This window comes from Cornus florida, unplaced genomic scaffold, assembly GCF_030987335.1.
Source record: "Cornus florida cultivar Cherokee Brave unplaced genomic scaffold, ASM3098733v1 CherokeeBrave_3.0.0_Hap2_Chr03, whole genome shotgun sequence".
NCBI lineage: Eukaryota > Viridiplantae > Streptophyta > Magnoliopsida > Cornales > Cornaceae > Cornus > Cornus florida.
In genome coordinates, this window is record NW_026775573.1 from 7,251,426 (window position 1) to 7,270,976 (window position 19,551).

Genomic DNA, 19,551 nt, shown 5'->3' on the forward strand with positions numbered 1-19,551 from the left:
AATCATCAGATTCGATCCGATTCGATTCGACATGTAGTTTTTTAATTCGTTGATAACTCGGTAACGACTTAAAAATTTTTTAATTCGTTGGGAACTGATTGGAATAGGATTAATGCCTAATCCGATCCAATCTGATCCGTGGCCATCCTTACCTATTTCTAAGGCCAAAAAGTCTACTCGAAAAAGTTCTCGTTTTTTCATTTTTTTTACACACCGAGAAAAAACAATATCATTCAACCGAAAAGAAGATACAACTAGGAAATAGAGCATTCAACAATTACTGGAGTCAAATGCTTCACTCAACGTTATCACATTCGATTATAAGAACCTTCTTACTCAGAGCCAATACTTTCCTCTGCGCAGAGCCCACACCAAGGATGAACCCATGCATTCCTTGAGAAGAAATGAGACATCATCGAAAACTATCATGAGAGCTTCGACTTTGGGGTGGGGACTTGATCCTAAGGAGCCACCTTACAAAAATTGAATTATTTTTTTTATTTTTATTTTTATTTTTATTTTTTTCATGTGAGAAACCACATGTCCGATGGAGTAAGACACGTAACAACAAAAGTAGATGTAAAAGAGAAGTAAACTCTAAACCTTCATCAACCCAGCTGATAGATGCTTCTTTTGAGTGTCACTTATTAACTTGCAACAAACTTCTAAAAAACAACTTCTTTTTTTAAATGTGATAATTTTACCCAAAAAGAAAAATCAATTAGTGATGGGATGCTTTTTTTTTTATATAGTCTTATGCCTCACATAACGTCTCCCACCTGTTTAGACATGTTTTAAAAATCATAAAATATGGTCTAGTGAAAATGACTTTAATGGCCTAGTGGTGAAGCCTACATCTCCAAAAATAAGAGCTGGATTGGGAGCATGCCTAATCCATTGGGGGACTAAAATGGAGGAAGAATATATGGCAAACAATTCACATAATGCACATATATGTTAGTAACAGAAATTCCCTTTTACTTGGAATAACATGATGAGGAGGGAATCACGAGCTAAAATGAGAGAAGGATTAACCAACGAATTTAAAGTATTTAAAATGTAAGATTTGATAAGATATGACTTGGTTATTGTCATGAACGTATTATGAGAAATTATTAGATGGTCCTATAATATATAGTTCAATCTAATTAGAACTCCCAAATTAAGAAAAATCAAACATGATAAAATTGTAATAAGACCTTTTAAATAAATTTGATCATGAATTTGTTTGGACTGAATCATCAAATAATCTATATTCTAAGAAACTGGGTCCTCTCTCGTTTAGGGAATTTTGTGCACTCATCATCATGTGTCATGGTATGACACACTTGCATCACAATGCAACACAACAACTATATCACAAAATGCAAATTTCAACAACAATCTAACATTTATGTAACACATTTATATTGAATATACAATACCTACGAGGCACACAATATATGACATAGTGTTGCAACATTATAACATCACAAATCGAAAACCTAGCACATTTACATAATTATTGCATTGTTGATTTAAAATTATTGAATTAATGATTTAAAATTATTGCGTTCTTAATATAAGTTGTTACATTAGGCACACAACGAAAATAACACAAGAGAAGATCTGGATTCATAATCCAAGACTATCCAATAATTTCTAAAGGAGTGATAGGATCTATGCTAGCTCTTCATTGGTTATATAAGATTAGAGCAAATTCCTCCAAGAAATCACCATTATTTTTGGCTAAAAAATTCTGACCCATGGGCCTTTGAAATGTTGGTTTCCCAGTAGTTAATATCATTAAGGGGCAAACTCACCACACGAGGTTCTCACATTGCGAGATGCACAGAAGGTTAGATGTTTGCAATCATCCCTTCACATACAGGGAGGCTATTACCTAGTGCATTAGGCTCTCATCATTATCGGGTTCTAGGGAGGAACGTAGCTTATCTTTGCATGCAAGGATGTTGGTTCTTTGTTTTTAACCCATCATCTTCCGGTCATGGTTCGTCGTATCGGTTGATACGTTGCGTATCGACCAATTTGTAATGTTTTTCAGTGATCCGATACCGTTACACTCCTCTATGAATCGCTCGGTTCGACCTATTTACATCGATATTCGTCCGAGTCTATTACACTATAACCATGAACCATGTTTTCAGTCACAATGGAGCAATTTTACGATCTCAAAAATCAATCCTATTAAAAAAAGAGAAAAAGAGAGGGAAAAAAGGAGAAAAAAACGCACGTGCCTAGCATGCGTATGTTGGTGGATGCTTGGATATATAATTGGATGGAGGAAGTACATCAGTGGACCTACTAGTGGTCCAGTAGGTAGATGCCACTTGTTCCAGAAAATGACAAGAAATCCAATGGCATTTGTGCTCTTTAACGCATGAAAATTGGACTTTATAGTGTTGTCATGTTACCTTTATACTAGACCAGAGAAGAAGGAAAGAGAAGCGGAGACACAAAATTAAACTCACAGCAGGGTTTTATGTACTGTTCACTTAGTGAGGAGCTCTCAGCCACCCAATAAATATCCTCCTCAATCATCATTCTTCCACCTTTTACTCCTCCTTAATCTGTGATTCTCTCTGTCTCTCAAGATGGTCGCTTTAAATCTTCTTCCATCCTCAGGGGTCACTTTCTCCAAATCAAACCATAAATGTCCCATAAAGACTTCGCTTTTGGATCCAAATCTTGTTAACAGGTCTCAAAATCAAAGAAACCCAAGCTGTCCATCTCTTCCATTCAAAAAACCCACCTCTCATTTTACTGAATCTTGCTTCAAAATTTCCAACCATGGTCACTTACTTGGATTTTCCTCAAAACCCACTTCTCAGATCTCTCTTTCAATCAGAGATTTCACTAAAATCTATGAACACCCAATTGGGTTTTCTCCAAAACCCACATCTCAAATCGTCAGAGCAGCATCTGATACCCCACAGGAAGCCAACCCAGATGGAGAAACTGAGGTTTCAAAGCCAAACAAAACCCTAAAACTCGTTCTTGTATTTGGGTTCTGGTACTTCCAGAACATTGTGTTCAACATCTATAACAAGAAGGCCTTGAATGTTTTCCCTTTCCCTTGGTTTCTGGCCTCTTTCCAACTCTTTGTGGGGTCTGTTTGGATGCTCTTTCTCTGGTCATCCAAGCTCCAACCTTGCCCCAAAATCACCAAGCCATTCATTGTTGCCCTTCTTGGACCTGCTCTGTTCCACACAATTGGCCACATCTCAGCTTGCGTCTCATTCTCTAAAGTGGCTGTTTCTTTCACTCATGTCATCAAATCTTCGGAACCCGTTTTCTCCGTTGTTTTCTCATCATTTCTAGGTGATACTTACCCTATAAAGGTCTGGCTTTCAATCCTCCCCATTGTTATGGGTTGTTCTCTAGCTGCAGTCACTGAAGTGTCATTCAATTTCCAAGGCTTGTGGGGGGCTTTGATTAGTAATGTTGGGTTTGTTCTTCGAAACATTTATTCGAAACGGAGTTTGCAGAGCTTCAAGGAAGTAAATGGGTTGAATTTATATGGTTGGATTACTATAATTTCATTGTTCTATTTGTTCCCAGTCGCAGTGTTTGTTGAAGGGTCTCAATGGATTGAAGGGTATCGAATTGCAATCCAAACTGTGGGAAAGCCATCCACATTTTATCTATGGGTGATGTTGTCTGGGGTGTTTTACCATCTCTATAATCAGTCATCTTACGAAGCACTTGACGAGATTAGTCCGTTGACTTTCTCGGTTGGGAACACAATGAAGAGGGTGGTGGTGATTGTGTCTACTATTTTGGTGTTCAGGAATCCGGTGAGGCCTTTGAATGCGCTTGGATCTGCCATTGCAATCTTCGGCACTTTCTTGTACTCGCAGGCAACATCGAAGAAAAGTGGAGGTGAAAAGAAGAGCTAATGATAATTTTGTTGATCTAATTTCATTTTCGGATTTATTTGATTTGATAACATTGAAATTTATCTGGTTTTCTTATTTTAAGCTATGAATTCAATGGGTTTCAGAAATTTCTTGTCCTGATATATGCTCTCTTTGTTCATCATAATGCTGCTTCTTTTTGTTTGTTGTCTCTACTAAAAGCAAAAAGAATCTAAAAAAAGTTGTTAAAACTGACCTAGGTTCTAACTGCAATTCCAAGGGACTAGTGTATTTGCTTAGTGGAAGATTCCACAAATTAGTGTGAGATTTGGTTAAAAGACCAAAGGGAGGCTTATCCATTATAGAGTTATCAATTTGACATCTTTCCAACTTAACCACGATTTGCCCACTTATATCACTTGCGAGTGCCTAAAATTTTTTCACAGGTTCTTCCAGCAGCACCAAATTTTTTTTTTTTTTTTTGATGTGTTCAGAAATCATTTTGTGTTCTGTCATCATTGTGCCCCCTTTTGGGAGGGTTAAACATGAAAAGAAGGGATGCATTAGTTTTCTTCAATCCGTTAGTTCCGAGTATTCCTATGTCTGCACTTTAGGTTCTTGCATATGTTGCCCTTGGCTAAAAATTTAAGAATATATATAATTATATATATCTGAAACAAATTTCTGTGGCTGCTGAATTATGGTTGGTGAATGAATGTTGACCTGTTGAATTGGGTTGGGTCTAATAGTGTCTAATTTGAATGGCTCTTGTTAAGTAGCAATTGGAAGAACTTAGCTACAAATAATCATTTCTATAAGGTGTTAGCTGAAACCTGCCCAATCCAGATACGTGTGAAACTTTTTTTAAAAAAATTTAAAAACGTCAAGAAGATTTTGAGAGTGAACTGCCAAAAATAATCAATTAGCATTTGCCAATCAAGTTACCTAAATTTGAGCTGTTTGTTTTTTTATTTTTTTAAATGGATCCAATTGTTGTGGTCTTGTTTGGGTGGGTTTTATGCTTTTGTTTACAGATCCATATTAGATTTTGCAGCTCTACTGATACGTGTTGCAGGATTTGCAAGTTGTTTTCGATTTGAATCTATCTTGTGTTTATCTCAATTGCAATTAATGCTTGTCTACTGCTGTTCATGTCTTCAAGAATATGTCTGTTCCAATATTATTCTGTGCTATTTAAGAATTGTTTTCTCTTTAATTTTGTTTTCTTTTGGAACATTATAGTACCTAGTGATTGAGTAACTCTTTCTGGGACTTGGATCGATAAATTTTTTATGCTTTGTTATTAACATCAGAAACAACTAAGAAAATTGAACCAAGATTTTCTCAAATTCCACCAATTCCAATTCCAATGCTCCAATTCCATGCAGCCAAAGACACACTAAATATTATTCTTTCTCCTCTATAAATACTTGCTTAAATTGAGGGATTTGATTCCAACTTTAGGACAACTACCTAAGAACTTTGCCAAGAAGTTAAGCTGATGCCTTATTCTCTCAACTTCTTTAGTATATAACAATTAGTATGTGTCTCCTTCATCTAACTATTTTTTTTTTTTTTTGATAAGTATCTCCTTCATCTAACTATATGAACTATTTTTGAGACTTGTTAGTTTCTCAGTGAAATCCTAATACATCACTGAGCTTAATTACAAAATTTAGTTCCCATCAAGATGGATCGAGGTCATCTACTCAGAGAATTGCATCCGATTCCGGTTCCTCTCGGACCGGTCATAGGCACCCTTTGTTCTTAGGAAAAGCAAAAAGCTAGAAGCTAAGCCCAACAAGGAGAAGCACCCCCACCACACAAATGTCTCAAAGTAACATTTCCTACCCATGCAAATTGAGACCTCCGTTAAAGCCACTTGGTTTGAGCTTTTTGCGTTCCCATCATAGACTATGGCTGCCATAAGACCGTAGAGGAGTGAGCCGAGCGGAATGTTGGTTATGAGTATGTTGTGGTTGACCCCGGCACTGTTTGGTCCGAATAGCTCCGATGTGATTGACACAGCTGCTGAAAACAAGAACCCGGAGCTAAGTCCAATCAAGCTTGTGCCAGCAGTTAGTGCTGTCTCACTGCCTGATAAAGCAAGCCAAAGGAAGGCGATTGGCATCGGTACAAGTGCAATGGCAAACCACCCAGTCCTCGCAAAGTACAGCTTGCTGCATCAGTAAACACTTTTAGTGACTGCACATAGGATAATAGGTTCCGTTTTCAAAGGAGTTAGATAGTCATTCTTCAATGAAATTTCTTGATAAACACTGAAGAAATTATCATTTTTGTTCGTGAATACTTACTCTTGTAGGAAGACTGGGGCAGACGAAAACAAACGACCAAAAAAGGAGCATGCTGAGTAGAGTGTAACAATCGTGCTAGTCCGTGTACCGTATCCAAGAGATTCTGAAATCTGCCCTAGATTATTACTATAAACCAGCCCAATTGTTCCCCCACAGAAATATGCAATGTAATAGAGCCAGAAATCCCAGCGACGCACAAGCATCCGAGCTGTGTGTTCCTCTCCGAGCACTGCCAACTGATTCTTCCCTAACAATGCGTGAAAACACCCTTCCTCCTCTCTTGAACTGTTTGAATTACCATTCAAGATACCTTCTGTGATTGAAGTCTCATTTCCGATAAGTTCTTTATGTATCTCAAGATCATCAACGTCAACTAATTTGAAAATGCCGTCGTCAAGGCAAAATTTTGAGTAAATGGTTCGAAATGCCCATTCCCGGGCACAGACAATGCCAGGCGTAACCAAGGGGAGAACTAGTAGAATTATGGCTCCAGCTAAGAGAATGCGCGCTATTGATGCATTGGATGATACTGAATCGAGGAGGAGGAGATATAGACCTGTAAATACAGCTATGACATTGAGAAAGAGGAATATGACAGTGTCATGACGAACAGTATCAGCTGGAAGGACTTGTAGTTTGGGTTGGCCGAGGATCGGGACTAAGGCCACCACTGATGTGATAAGGGGGACGAGGCCATTTAGAAGAAGATACAGGGTGTAATTGGTGGAGTTTATGGCATTGGCAATGAGTGTGTATAATGCTGCACTTACGCCATTGAAACTGATGCTGAGTGACAATGCCAGTGGCCGATTTGCTGGGAAGTTTTTGATGCATAAAACGTAACATACCGTGTTGAACCAGCAGATGCTACAACCAGCCAACAAACACAGAAAAAATACCTGCCAAGGATTAAAGTTGCACCATATTTAGCAGGAAAAACATTGCAAACAAGTTGATATATGCTGCTACTTTCTTGGTTCATATAGCTAAAACTGAGGTCATAAGGATGTGTTTGGATGCGACTTTAAATAGGAGGCTGCATAACACTTTACATGAAACTTTGCCATGAAAAGGCAGCTTGTAGACAGGAATTAAAGTTTTTTTTATTTATTTGAAGGCAGACTTGAAATGTTCACTTCAAGAAAGACTTAGCATTAATAGCAGAACAACAATGCGGATGGCTCCCAGTTATAGGGTCCCACCAAAACTCCTAGGCCCCAGCCCTTCTTTGAGATACTGTGTGTGTTTGTATGTGTAAATTTATGCATGTGTATGTATATATGTAGGTTAATGCCTAATGGAAAGGGTACACAAGGACTGAAGGAGGAGAGTCTTTATAAACCCCCACTCCATTTATGTGTTGAAATTTGAATCCTGCATCGTTTTTTAAAAAGAAAATTATTTTTAAAGGAAATGCTACAAACACTTTCATGAATATGAGGGGTTATTTCTTTATGTTAATTTGTATTGAATTAAGCATAATTAAAAAATAATAATTTATATTGAATCGCTATCTGCATTCTGCATTCATAAAAAGTAATTAAAAAAAAAATTAATTCTAGTTCTGTATTGTAAAATATGCTTCAGTCAGTAAATTGAATCATGTCTGAAAGTATAGTGGATCCAGGCTCTAGCACAATTTATGGTGGAAACAGGGTATTCCTGTATGAATCGTTTGATACTAATAGAATATATATATATATATAGATATGTAACAGGTTCATGATGATGGTCTTGCTATATTATAAGTGAACCATTAAGTGAACCATTGGCTGCCAGTCAAGTGATGAATGGTAGATGAGGATGCAAGTGGTTCGGAGGACAAGAGATTCAAAACACAATCTCAGTGGCGGAGGTAAAATTGGATGGTCAGAATAATAAAAGAGAATCAAAAGGAACACCGAACATACTTCGCCTTTTGCAACATATCTAACTTTCCAATTCCTCGCGAGTAATATGTATTGAGCTTATCAAAATCAATTGAAAACAATTTTTTTTTTTAAACATACTTCGCCTTTTGCAACATATCTAACTTTCCAATTCCTCGCGAGTAATATGTATTGAGCTTATCAAAATCAATTGAAAACAATTTTTTTTTTTAAAAAAAAAAGAATTTGTGCTGATTTATGAGTGACAAACTGCCTCGACAAAGTCTATAACTGACAAAGTGCGATTTTTACTATGAAATAATTTTTTTTTCTAGTTGAGCATGAAAAACCAAGTCTATTATTATCACTTTCATTGCAAACCTTAGAATAATTGAACTGCTGAGGGGACACCCTCAACTTATAGTAGCTTTTTTATTTTATTATATTTTTTCTTTGGGAACATTTTTAAATTTACAATTAAAATTATTATAGTAACTCGTATATCATAACTATTGAGAAAGTACTGTGGAAATGAAAGCCTCCACAATAGCAAAATGGTAAATGTTTAAATCATAAGTCCTAAATATTTATTTTTATTCAAGAGAAATGCTAAGTGTAATGGTTGCGGTTTGAATTGTGGGTCCTAATGTGGAACCCATAAATTTGAAAACTGAACTTATTCGGTGGCGACTGGGCATGGCACATCGCTTTATATTGGATGGACCTTGGTGAAACACATTGTGTCATTATATGCACTCCATTTACCTAACAGCCAACCACAAACTGAGTGTCAAGTTTGTTGACAAAGGTAGCCAAAAAAATACCTCACCATGCTTAAGCCTCAAACCAGCTTCAATTTTTTTAAAGATTGAGTTGGGTGGTTGTGGTTGTGGTTGTTGTAACAATTGGCACTAGTTTCCCGAGGGACGCCAAGAAAATTCACTAGTTTTCCCGGGAAACTGGAACCCAAATAAATAAATAAACAAAATGAAAGAAAACAGAAAACTAAAACATATACAACACCACCTTTTTCTAAATTAAAAAAAAAAAAACATAAAAAATAAGAGGAAGAGAAGATAGTCCATGAAAATAATTTGAAAAAACAGAGCATCTTTGAAACATTGTTAAATATTACTGTACCATAAATCAAAATCAAATCAATGCAAAAGAGGAAGAAAAAAAAAAAAATCACATCAAAAAGCAGCCCAAAAAACATAGAGAGAGAGAGAGAGAGAAGAGAACTAACCATGTAATAAGGCAAGGTGATGATTCTATGAATGACAAACCACTGAAGACCATAACCACAAAAACCCATGAGAGCTGCCATGAACAGAACAACCAGCAGAGGAAGATAGAGCAGAGAGACCCCTGAACACCACCCAAAAGCCTTACCCATATCCGACGCCACGGCCAGGTAGTTGAGCTGCACCTGAGATATACCCAACACCGATTTCAACTCCGACGAGTACGCCGAGAAGTCAAAGTTGGTCCCTGTAAACGCCTGTATCCATGTACTTGCCACCAATATCATCCATTTCCTTGACTGCCCTCCTGCCATTTTCCTCTCCTTCACTTTTCCTGTACACGCGTGTGTGTTTGTGTTTGTGTGTGTGTTTATATACAGAGAGAGAGAAAAGAAGTCGTGGGGACCCTCTGAGAAATGTTGACAGGAGGTCCAGCAATGGTTTGTTTTTCTCAGGGTATTTGTATGGTTTTTCCTCCTACATCTCCTCTGTTCTTGGTGTATGATATAGAGAGGACGTGATGCCCAACAGAGTAATAAATGAAAAACTCTTTGGGACCCAACAATGTGACATGTATCATATGAAAGATTGAAAGTTACTATAAGCTTATTACTAATTCAAACACTTTGATTGACAATTTTACCATGCCACGGTACATGTTTTGCTCCACCCTTCTTATTATATTAGTATATTCCAGTCATTATCGTGCAGATAAAGTTAAACAAAATAAAAAATAATAATTAAACTTTGTGACGTGGATAGCTGTCAATGGCTCGGAAAGTTGACATGTTATACACTCTGAAACAAAATTCTGCATTTCTCTTGAAAACTCCTACCTGTTTTTATTATAAAATAAAATAGAGAATTTTCTTTTAAAAGGCAGCACGTATCAAGTATTCCGTATAGTACATACTTTCATCTTTGGAGAGATGGTTGTCTTGACACACCCAACTAATCAGGTATTACAAAATTTGTCTTTAATCTTTATACATTAAGAAATAACTCAAATTTTTATGACGTCGGACTGTCAAGTGTCCCACTAAGATGCTGAAAATCTCACTTATCTTATGCGAAACACTCCATTAGTCAAATATTGCAAAGTCTATCTCTACTCATTAATAGAAATTTAAGACTTTACTATATCTAACTTTCAAAACCTAAGGGTACATGTAATTTTGTGATTGACCCTATTAATTATTCTATCTATTTGAATTTTGTAATGGTCTCATTAATTCAAGGCACTAGTTGAAAGTATAGGGAAATAGAATACAAAAATAGGTTCAAGTGCAGAAAACACACATAAAGTATGCTTACAATACAAATCATACCTCTCACATGCAAGAAACACTCCTAAAGTTTTAATTTGGTGCAAATAGGCCCCTCTGACAAATTTAAACCCTAAGATGACTAAATTACCCTTATTGAACTATTTTATAAAATATATAAAAAATAATAATTTTGTAAAATGACTGAAAATGACACTATTGGAAGACGCCGACAATGGACAAGTAAAGATAAAAATAGAAAATAAAAATAAAAGTATAAAAGTATAAAAGTAAAGAAAATATAAAATAAAAAACGAAAATAAAGTGCAAACTAAAGAGAACAAATCTGCTCCAAACTTCGAAAACCAGTGCACACCGATATTGTGATTTTTTTCCTTTTTTCTTTCTTTTCGTTTGGGAAAAATATAAAATAAAGAAAAAAAAAGTTAGTACAAAACATTAAATTGAAATATAAACAAATTCAAATCCTTATTCTACAAATTCTCAAAGTTTTCAAAAAAAAAAGTTATGAGATACGACTATACATTGAGAAAAAAGTTTCAAAAAAAAAAGAAAAAAAAAAAGAAGAAGATAATATGCACATACCACTCCTATATTATGAGATTAGTAGCATATATGTTTCCATTGGGCATTTTCAAAAGAGCAAAAGGGCAAAACGGGTATTATAATACTAATTTATGTCAGAAATGATATTTTTGCACAATGTGAAAAGATTAGAAGTCTTTTTTATTCACTTTTTCAAATATGGGGTAAAAGTACTATGCGGAGTATATTTTAAGAATATTTTTTGTACTTTTTCATACAAAAATACCCTTATGTTGCACTGTTCAATCATAAAATGTGTCTCCGAATTCCCAAACTCATAACCAACCATCACACCCATTACATTTCTAAATATGAATAGCAAAAGAATACTAGTATAAAACACATATGAAAATAAGAGCAATTCTCAAATTTACCATACAGCCTAATTTTGATTGTCAACTCTTTATTTATTTTTGTATTTTTGGGCAATTCAATATGAAAAGTAGTTAGACACCTATATATTTTGCATAAAATGCTTGGTCAACTAACAAAGTCATGGTCTAGATCTGCAATTTGTTGGGCTCTAAGATTAGTGGGTGAAGTGGTTCAAGTGTCGTGACACTGCCAATTTTTTTTTATGCAAGCTCACATTTAGATATGCACCCACTAACACCTAGCCACTGCCTAAACAAGAAAAAATATATATAAAAAAATAAATAAAGTTATTTATTTATGATTTAAGTCATTTGATTTTTATTGATGGGATGGTAGCTTCTCAGATTTTGGATGCTTCTATCAGGATCCTCTCAGCTTTCTCTAGCCAACTCCTCTTTACTTCCCCATTCAATTATATCTTAATAATCAAAGCTCAACTGATTATTCAGTTTTTTTTATGTTTTTCTTTTTCCAACAAAACTAATTTAACCATTGAAAAAAGGTAAAGTAACCCCCCCCCCCCCCCAAAAAAAAAAAAAAAAAAAACTGGTGAAGCTGAGTAGCTGACTTGATGGCAAATATAGCATGACCAGGTGGGGACAATTTTGTCTTTAAAGAGAGCTTTTTTTGTGTTTCACACGCCAAGATTGCCCTGTGAAACAAGGTTTGGTGGCATGCATGATGAACTAGTCTCCGGATCCTCTGTTATAATCAATCCCAAGATGCATTAAAACACGATTTAAGTGAGTTAAAATTTATTTTAATACCATTATTTTTACTCTCAATTTACTTAAATCGTATTTCAATACTTTTATTCTATCTATTGAAATTCCATTAAAAAAATAGAACAAATTTATTAAAACATGATTTAAACACATTAGAAAACGCCAAAACATTACAACCTAGCGAAGGATCCAGACTAGATGAAATAATATCCGCTATTTAGTTCAGATCCCGTCACACAAGTTCCAACTGAGAAAGAAAAATTCCTCATGGACCTAAACTACTTCATTTTCAAAAAGCCGACAGTTTTAAGGTTTGAACTCAATTCAGTGACATCCATATTCGCTGCACTAACTCATATGTATCTCACACACACAAATACATATAGTGTGTGTGAGATAAATGGTAGTTTTATCTGAAGCTTGTGAGGGACAGTGAGGGATGCAGCGAACATTTTTCATGGTGAAATTCCTGTCAACAACAATTCAAGCATTTAGGTACTTAGGTAGTTAGGCTATTGCAACTTCAGTTTCAGGTTGCCTAAACTTCCTATGCATCTTACCCCACACACACCTATGTTATTATGAGTATGCGTTAAACTATACACATGCAATGGAAAAAGTCTCCTGAAACAGCTTAAAAAAACCAAAAGTCTGTTACCTCCCCCAGTCCACCGCACTCTCCAATCTTGACAGACTGGTCCTTTCTCTGCAACTAAATAGAGTTTATTTTGGATGCTTACTGAGAAAAGGACTATGAGGATTGGAGCTAAATTACAACAGTGAGAACTGAGACTCATATAACATGTATCAATTGACATGGCCAGATACATAAACCTATACAGGACCAATTGCAAGCTACCACTTCAAATATATATATATATATATAATTACTTTTTGAAAAACATCCTAATTCTTCCATTGGCAGTTACCCCTTGTTCAATTTTGACACCTTTGTTGAATTTGGTTTGTAAACCTAAATTAGGTTAAATATGGCTTCAAACATGATCCACTTCGCTTTTTCTTATTTATTTATTTATTCATTGGTTTATTTATACCATCTTTGTATTCATGCAAACCTATTATATAGTTTTTTTTTCCCCCTAAAGAATATGATAATGAGTATTCACTCTCACGTATGAGCAAAAATGCCTAAAAATTGCACAATTTAAGTAGTGTTGTTCCTATTTGTGCACATTTTTAGGCTGGATTAGACACTTAGTCTGTGTATGCCAATCCCAAGCCAATGCAAAACCCTAAAACTAGAATCTTGAATGTGCCCAAACCCCCAAAGGTCACATGGTTCAGCTTGGGTGTGGTGAAACTAAGTATTGGCATGAGAATATATTCGGTGTGCCCGGTCCATCAGAACCGTTCGTGCCCACGGGTGGTGTGCACGCGCCCACGTGTGTTATGCACGGACGATTCTGATGTGTCCAATGCACGGTGCACCAGGCACACTGAATACTTACTCGTATTAGCAGGCAACAACAATAGGTCAGTAAACTTGCGCGAATTATAAAGGAGAAAGGTAAATAGGAAGTTCCTGTACACCATGCCAAATGTTATTCCAACAATCAAGAAGGGTTAAAAAAAAAAATGGGAGGGGAGAGGAGGTGGTTCCTCAGTTCATGGAGATCACTCACCGCCAAATATACATATACTTCACCAAGAATGGTTGCCCCTCCTGGTCCTCCTACGGAAAGGTCTGCAGGCCTCGATGCTGAGATCAACAGCAGCTGCAAGTGCCATAAAGATGGCAGCATCCTCAACGCATGTCACATGTCGCATAGCCAGTTGTACTAATGGCTTGCTACTCTTCCCTTCCCCTTGCACCCTACAGCTCATGACAAACCCTCCTACGACTGGACTTAGTGCTGCAAAATCTCCACTGCTCTGTGGGCTCGGTAATGGAGTCGCTGCTGCTTCCCGTAACTGTCTGTCAGTGTCTATGAAAAACTCCCCACCCTTTTCAGCATTGAGGAGTATCTCTGACATGAGAAGCTCCCCACCCACTTGGGCTTCAGAGAGGAGGTGAAAACGGCAGCAAATGAAGTCTCTTATGCCACGCTCACGCCATGCCTCTAGTTTACCCCATGGCTGCCAGCTCTCAGAGCTGCAAGCATCAGGGCGAACGATCAACCAAGCTCCTGGGTTGGACCTGGCAACCCAATCACAACCTGTTGACGGCACAAACGGAGTTGTTATGAAGGCTGCTGCAACAGCAGAGCCAGAGAGATCATGTATCTTCACTTTCCATCCCTTCCTCTCTCTTTTCTCTACCTCTTGGTAAGAACTGTCTACAGAGCTTGACCAGTAAGCACCCAAAGGATCTCCCTGGGATACCCTGCGGATTCATTATAACTAACAAATATTATACCAGAGAAACTAATGAGAGGAAGACAAGAAACATGTTATACTTGAAGTCTTATGACAAATGGCAGTCCGACAATGTACAAGAAAATGACACAAACCCTTCCGCATGCCTTGCTCACTATGGCAGATGAGAGCCAAGATGAGACTAAAGGAGTTGAAAAAAAGAACTCCGAATCATATAACAGATTTAGATTGAGTGGATATTTAAGGTTACCAATTCACCCCCCACCCCCACCCCACCTTCTCTATTCCTCTTCTATTGACAATTTAATAGAACATAAATATATATGTTCTTCAAGTCTTTTACAGTGCTAGAATGTTTAGGCAGCTTTCACCTTATGTATGTGAGCGCCGCTTAAACGTGCAATTCAACTAGGTGAGTAGCTCTAGGAATTTATTTAGCCAAAAACTACACTGACCAGGAATTTTTTTATGGAACAGACTCTGGAATAAAATGGAAACAAGATGAATTAGATAAGAACATTAAATATCCTATTACTTCTGCTGTGATGTTTCTTTCAATTCTGAATGGTAAGTGTGGAAAGAGTAACAGAGGGTAGCAGCACTTAAAAGAACATCTAACAAGTTATGAATGCAAGCAGAAGAGATCACATAATTAAGATTACCTGTCCTGACTAAACTTGCAACTGAAAATAGGCTGGTTAATGGTGCCTTGAAGCTGAACTATCTGAGGGCTCAATTTGGTCTCGTCTTCAAACTGGAAAACATATCTCGGATCAGGGTCCAGTTTCACTCTCAAATGAAGCTCTGCTACTGGTTTTCCACTCTCCTGCTTGTTCTTGCCAATGCCTATCCATCCATTAAAAAGAATCACTGGCTTCCCTTCACCCCATTCCGGACCTACATCTAACTTAAATGTTCCAATCTGCTGCCTCCTAATGCCAACACCACAATGGGTCCCCTTCCGCCCTGTGAAAACAACTATCTCCAGACATGCATGAGGAGCATAGAAGCAGCCGGGTGCCAACATTGCTTTCACATCAGATTCTTCAAGATAAAAACTCGAGGCAATGCTATGAGATTCTGGTGTAGTAGAAGAGGTTACTAAGGGGACTGAAGTTATCTGCGCAGGGAAACCTCGAAGACGGATCTCACATGAACATGAAGAAGAGAATGAATGGATTCCGTTTTTGGTAGCATTTGAAATTGTCCCAGGAACTCTTAAACCCAGTGAACCTATAGATAACCTGATAAAAGCCTGAGGATCCATTTTGATCACAAATCGTTCCCCATTGTTCACAATCTTTTATCTTGGACAGATCAATAAGCCTGTTGCATCAGTAGGCAGCTGGACGATCATAAAGGTATAATTCGAAAAGTGTGCAGCTTGGCATCCAGTAAGGATTTCACATTGAAATTGATTTCATTCTACCTTATGTTTGATTCCTGTTTCAAGCTTATATCTATATATTCATGATATTTCATGAAGACAAGATATAATATATTTACGTAGGGAAACTTCATTAGTTTTTGCTGTTATCCATTCATAACGAAACATTAAATTGATGTTGTCAAATGATAGGGCTGTGTAAAAGTAAGGAAAAAAAAATTAATAAACAAATATGAAGAGATACTTCTTCACTTCATCAGAGGCTCATATTGACGGGATTTTGTCCCAATTCAGCTGTTTTTAAATGCTAGTGTCAAAATTGCATTCTACTAATCACTATCTTATTTAGCTTCTGCAATGATCAACAATTACAACAAGTACCATTATTGCTACAAGCACAAACTGTGCGCTTTATGGGAATGGACAACGTCTCCGCTCCTCTATGCCTATGAACTCTCTCATTGTTAAACAAACTATCCCATTACATGGCATTAGAGGCAGCAGAGGGTCCACGGTTTAGGTTGACTGAAAAAGAGGATTGGTTGGTATCATTTGGGAGAAGCAAGATGGAGAGTGTCTTGCAATCATTCCAAACCAACCCGTCTCTTTATGGGGATTTAAGATGAACTCTAGCCCATTCGCTTTGGAGGAAGAACTTTCATGACCTTTAAGGTTCAGAATGATTCCGGAGGCCAGGATTTAAGAGTGCCTTGCAATCATTCCAAACGTCCTACCCCCCGCAACAAAGAATCATTTTTATTACCTAGGATAAACCTATTGTCCAGGATTCTTATACAAGAAGCTCCCCGGAGAAAAAATGCTATCCCTCGACAATAGGATGAAAGATCCCAAGCACTATCATCCATTAAGAGATTAAAATATTTGGTCTACATCTTGTGAAGTCCTATGGCCTAAAATCCATTTTTGTGAACTTGGGGTAGTTATCATCCAAACAACAATAATTATCATGTGCTTAGTATGACTCATTTGGACAAGCTAGACCCAGATCAGACAGGACTGATGGCTACAGAAATAACGGTTAACCGGACTGAAATATCAAGACAATGAATGACAAAAACATTACCTTAAGCAGGCTTGCTCCAACATTAGCTTCACTGGCTGTTTTAAAAGTTTACAGATGTCTAAACAACTGAATCCACAAATGTTTACTACTGCAAATATAAATTAAAAAAAGGTCTTATTTTACCCCTTCCATTCATTTCTAAGGCTCATTTTGGTTCCCGAGAAAAATGATGAAAAAGAACTAGAAAACCAATAAAAGAACCCCTGTTTTTTTCTTTTTCTTTTTTCTGGACTTCCTTTCTTTCTCTCTCATTATTTTACAAGAATTAACTAAAATTGCACATAGCAGCTACTTTAGCCTCCATTAAAGAAGAGTTTGGTCAGCAATACCAACAGCAGTGTGTTCGTGTGGTTGCAATTTCAAAATTAGCCTGGTCTCTATGATTTGAGCTCTACAATGGTAAATGGTTTCATTTGGGGTGGATTGGACTTGAAGTCAATTTGCCAACTTCATCAATCTTTGCCACCCTAGGTTTAATAAACCCTAATATCCCTTATTGCATAAACGAATTCTCAGGCTTCTCTGTTGCTTAGTTTTGCATTTTTATCACACATTTCAATTGACCTAAAAAACTATAATTTTCAAGTCATTGATGGAGTTAAAAATATAAAATTTGGCAACACCAACAAATTCCAAGTTAAAATTGAACTAAAACCACCAACTAAAATACCCATTTTTGCAGCCAAAAAAAACAGATAAAGCAAAGGCCACTGCAACACTCTATCAAACATGAAAAGTGCATAAATAGGTATTAGCACCAAAAAAACCCACCTTTACTATGAATCTTTCTCTTTCTCCAAACAACCAACAAAGCCACTTTTGAAGCTAAAATAACTCCAATCCTTCCAAAATCCTGCAAAAATCTTCAATACCATTCAATTCAACAAGGGAAACAAAATTCCCAGAAAACATCAGGCATTAAATTCATCAACTTCTCATCCAAAAACCCAAAACCAGTAGACTTCTCTCTCTGACTCTGATCTAATAACAATGTCAACAATGATCCAAGATGAGTTGGGTTGATAATTGAACCAAACCCACCTAAAGCATCACGTAGACTGTGCACGGATCACGAGAAAACACCACCCATATTTCTGAAACTCTGCGTTTGAAAGAAAAAAATTGTTTATATTGTTATTATTATTATTTAAAGAAAAACAACTAAAAAATAACAAGACAGAAACAAAGATAAACCTCGAAATTGAATGCTATAAAAATGAGATGATAATGAATGAATCATCGTATGATAAAATCTTTTTTATTACTGTATTAGACTATGCTAAATGGTCCCACTTTCCCATACTTCTAATAATAGCAACTTCATACAGTATATAATATGTTGAATATATGCAGGCTGTGAAATTGGATACAGCTGTAACCAACGTTTATTCAAACTCATAGAGTTGTTTCCAGACATGCACAAGGGTGAAGAGAGTGACTTCATTTTTATGCCTTAAGTGGTCACATCTGTGTCACGCTGAGACAAGCCAATTATTAAACACGTTAATGTTTTAACGCGAATTATTACATGGTCTCGAATCATTTATTTTAACAAATTACTATCACTACTGCATATAATACAATTTTGTTATAATTTGAATTTAAATTCAAGTCTCATATGAATAAATTAAAGGATATAATATAATAGAATTTATTCTACATTTTTAAAATAAAAGGTGAGGATTCAAATTTCATGCATATAAATGGACGCGTTATTTTTTTGTTAACACACGACATAATCTATGAAATATGTAACATGATATGAGGAGTTTTATAATTTATTTAATATTTTCAAATGTATTTATAAAAAATTAATGCTGAATTTGGAATAGAGAGAACAATTGAAATTCTTGAAATTGTTGTGTACAAGCTTCTGTTTTTTTAGAGTATATCTTCGTGAGAATGGAGCTTTTTTGTCATGTGATATGAAGACAAAAGAGAGTGGTTTGTTTAGAGAGAGAATTGCAAAAGCTAACGCACACATTATTGTCTTTATCAAAAGAAATACAGGAATAGAAAGACCACAAGTGTGGGTTTTTGAAGGGGCTGCTACTGTGCCATGAAGATCCAATTTATTTTTATTATTATTAATTTTTTTAAATTCAAGAAAATATACTCATAAATATTCTCATTTTATGATATCATAACATCTGAACAAATGTCCATTAATAAAATAAATAGTAATTGTTTTGTACAAATATATTTATAGAAAAAAAAATATTATGTTTTGTAGCATGGAATCTGCATTTGTGAACATAAAAGTGTTTTGTTCCATTTTAACACTGTAAATTGCTTGCTATAAAACACAACATTGGTAATTTGGTATTGTACTTTTTCAAAACGATATTTACTAGTCTTGTGCTGAAAATTGAACGTTGCTTTCAATTTAGGTGTTGAATGTCTCGAATTTCATTTTTAATTTTTAATTTTTTTTTTTTCCTTTTTCTTGTTTAGTGTATTGAATTTGTGACATTCTGACCCTTAAATT

At 36.1% G+C, this 19,551-nt stretch overlaps 3 protein-coding genes across 8 annotated transcripts; 1 reads left to right on the forward strand and 2 right to left on the reverse strand.

Annotated features, from left to right (window-relative positions):
- Positions 1 to 2,426: 2,426 nt before the first annotated feature.
- On the forward strand, positions 2,427 to 4,019 carry LOC132299258 (xylulose 5-phosphate/phosphate translocator, chloroplastic). The gene has a single exon (XM_059795768.1). It carries the CDS (start codon positions 2,595 to 2,597, stop codon positions 3,897 to 3,899), a length of 1,305 nt encoding a protein of 434 aa, XP_059651751.1. The 5' UTR covers positions 2,427 to 2,594; the 3' UTR covers positions 3,900 to 4,019.
- Positions 4,020 to 5,240: 1,221 nt separating this feature from the next.
- Positions 5,241 to 9,798, reverse strand: LOC132299257 (protein NUCLEAR FUSION DEFECTIVE 4-like). The gene is made up of 3 exons (XM_059795767.1): positions 9,287 to 9,798; positions 6,173 to 7,071; positions 5,241 to 6,037 (listed from the first exon to the last, which is right to left on the reverse strand). The coding sequence occupies exons 1-3, from the start codon at positions 9,596 to 9,598 to the stop codon at positions 5,563 to 5,565; spliced, it is 1,686 nt and encodes a 561-aa protein (XP_059651750.1). The 5' UTR covers positions 9,599 to 9,798; the 3' UTR covers positions 5,241 to 5,562.
- Positions 9,799 to 13,748: 3,950 nt separating this feature from the next.
- Positions 13,749 to 18,498, reverse strand: LOC132299259 (uncharacterized). 6 transcript variants are annotated; one of them, XM_059795772.1, is made up of 5 exons: positions 18,258 to 18,493; positions 18,105 to 18,165; positions 17,835 to 17,916; positions 15,255 to 15,918; positions 13,749 to 14,599 (listed from the first exon to the last, which is right to left on the reverse strand). In XM_059795772.1, exons 4-5 carry the CDS (start codon positions 15,857 to 15,859, stop codon positions 13,918 to 13,920), a joined length of 1,287 nt encoding a protein of 428 aa, XP_059651755.1. In that variant the 5' UTR covers positions 15,860 to 15,918; positions 17,835 to 17,916; positions 18,105 to 18,165; positions 18,258 to 18,493; the 3' UTR covers positions 13,749 to 13,917. The 6 variants fall into 6 exon arrangements, 5 of the variants coding, with proteins under 5 accessions (XP_059651755.1, XP_059651753.1, XP_059651754.1 ...); XM_059795770.1 differs by having other exon boundaries at positions 15,255 to 16,052; XM_059795771.1 differs by having other exon boundaries at positions 17,835 to 17,926.
- Positions 18,499 to 19,551: the final 1,053 nt, after the last annotated feature.

Bases quoted from the DNA above. Each gene is read 5' to 3' on its own strand.
- LOC132299259 (XM_059795772.1), bottom strand. From the start codon at position 15,859: ATGGATCCTCAGGCTTTTATCAGGTTATCTATAGGTTCACTGGGTTTA. The intron at 14,600-15,254 runs GTAATCTTAATT...ATGAATCCGCAG, and splicing joins TGCAAGTTTAGTCAGGACAG to GGTATCCCAGGGAGATCCTT.
- LOC132299258 (XM_059795768.1), top strand. From the start codon at position 2,595: ATGGTCGCTTTAAATCTTCTTCCATCCTCAGGGGTCACTTTCTCCAAA.
- LOC132299257 (XM_059795767.1), bottom strand. From the start codon at position 9,598: ATGGCAGGAGGGCAGTCAAGGAAATGGATGATATTGGTGGCAAGTACA. The intron at 7,072-9,286 runs GTTAGTTCTCTT...AATCCTTGGCAG, and splicing joins TCACCTTGCCTTATTACATG to GTATTTTTTCTGTGTTTGTT. The intron at 6,038-6,172 runs GTAAGTATTCAC...TTACTGATGCAG, and splicing joins GCCCCAGTCTTCCTACAAGA to CAAGCTGTACTTTGCGAGGA.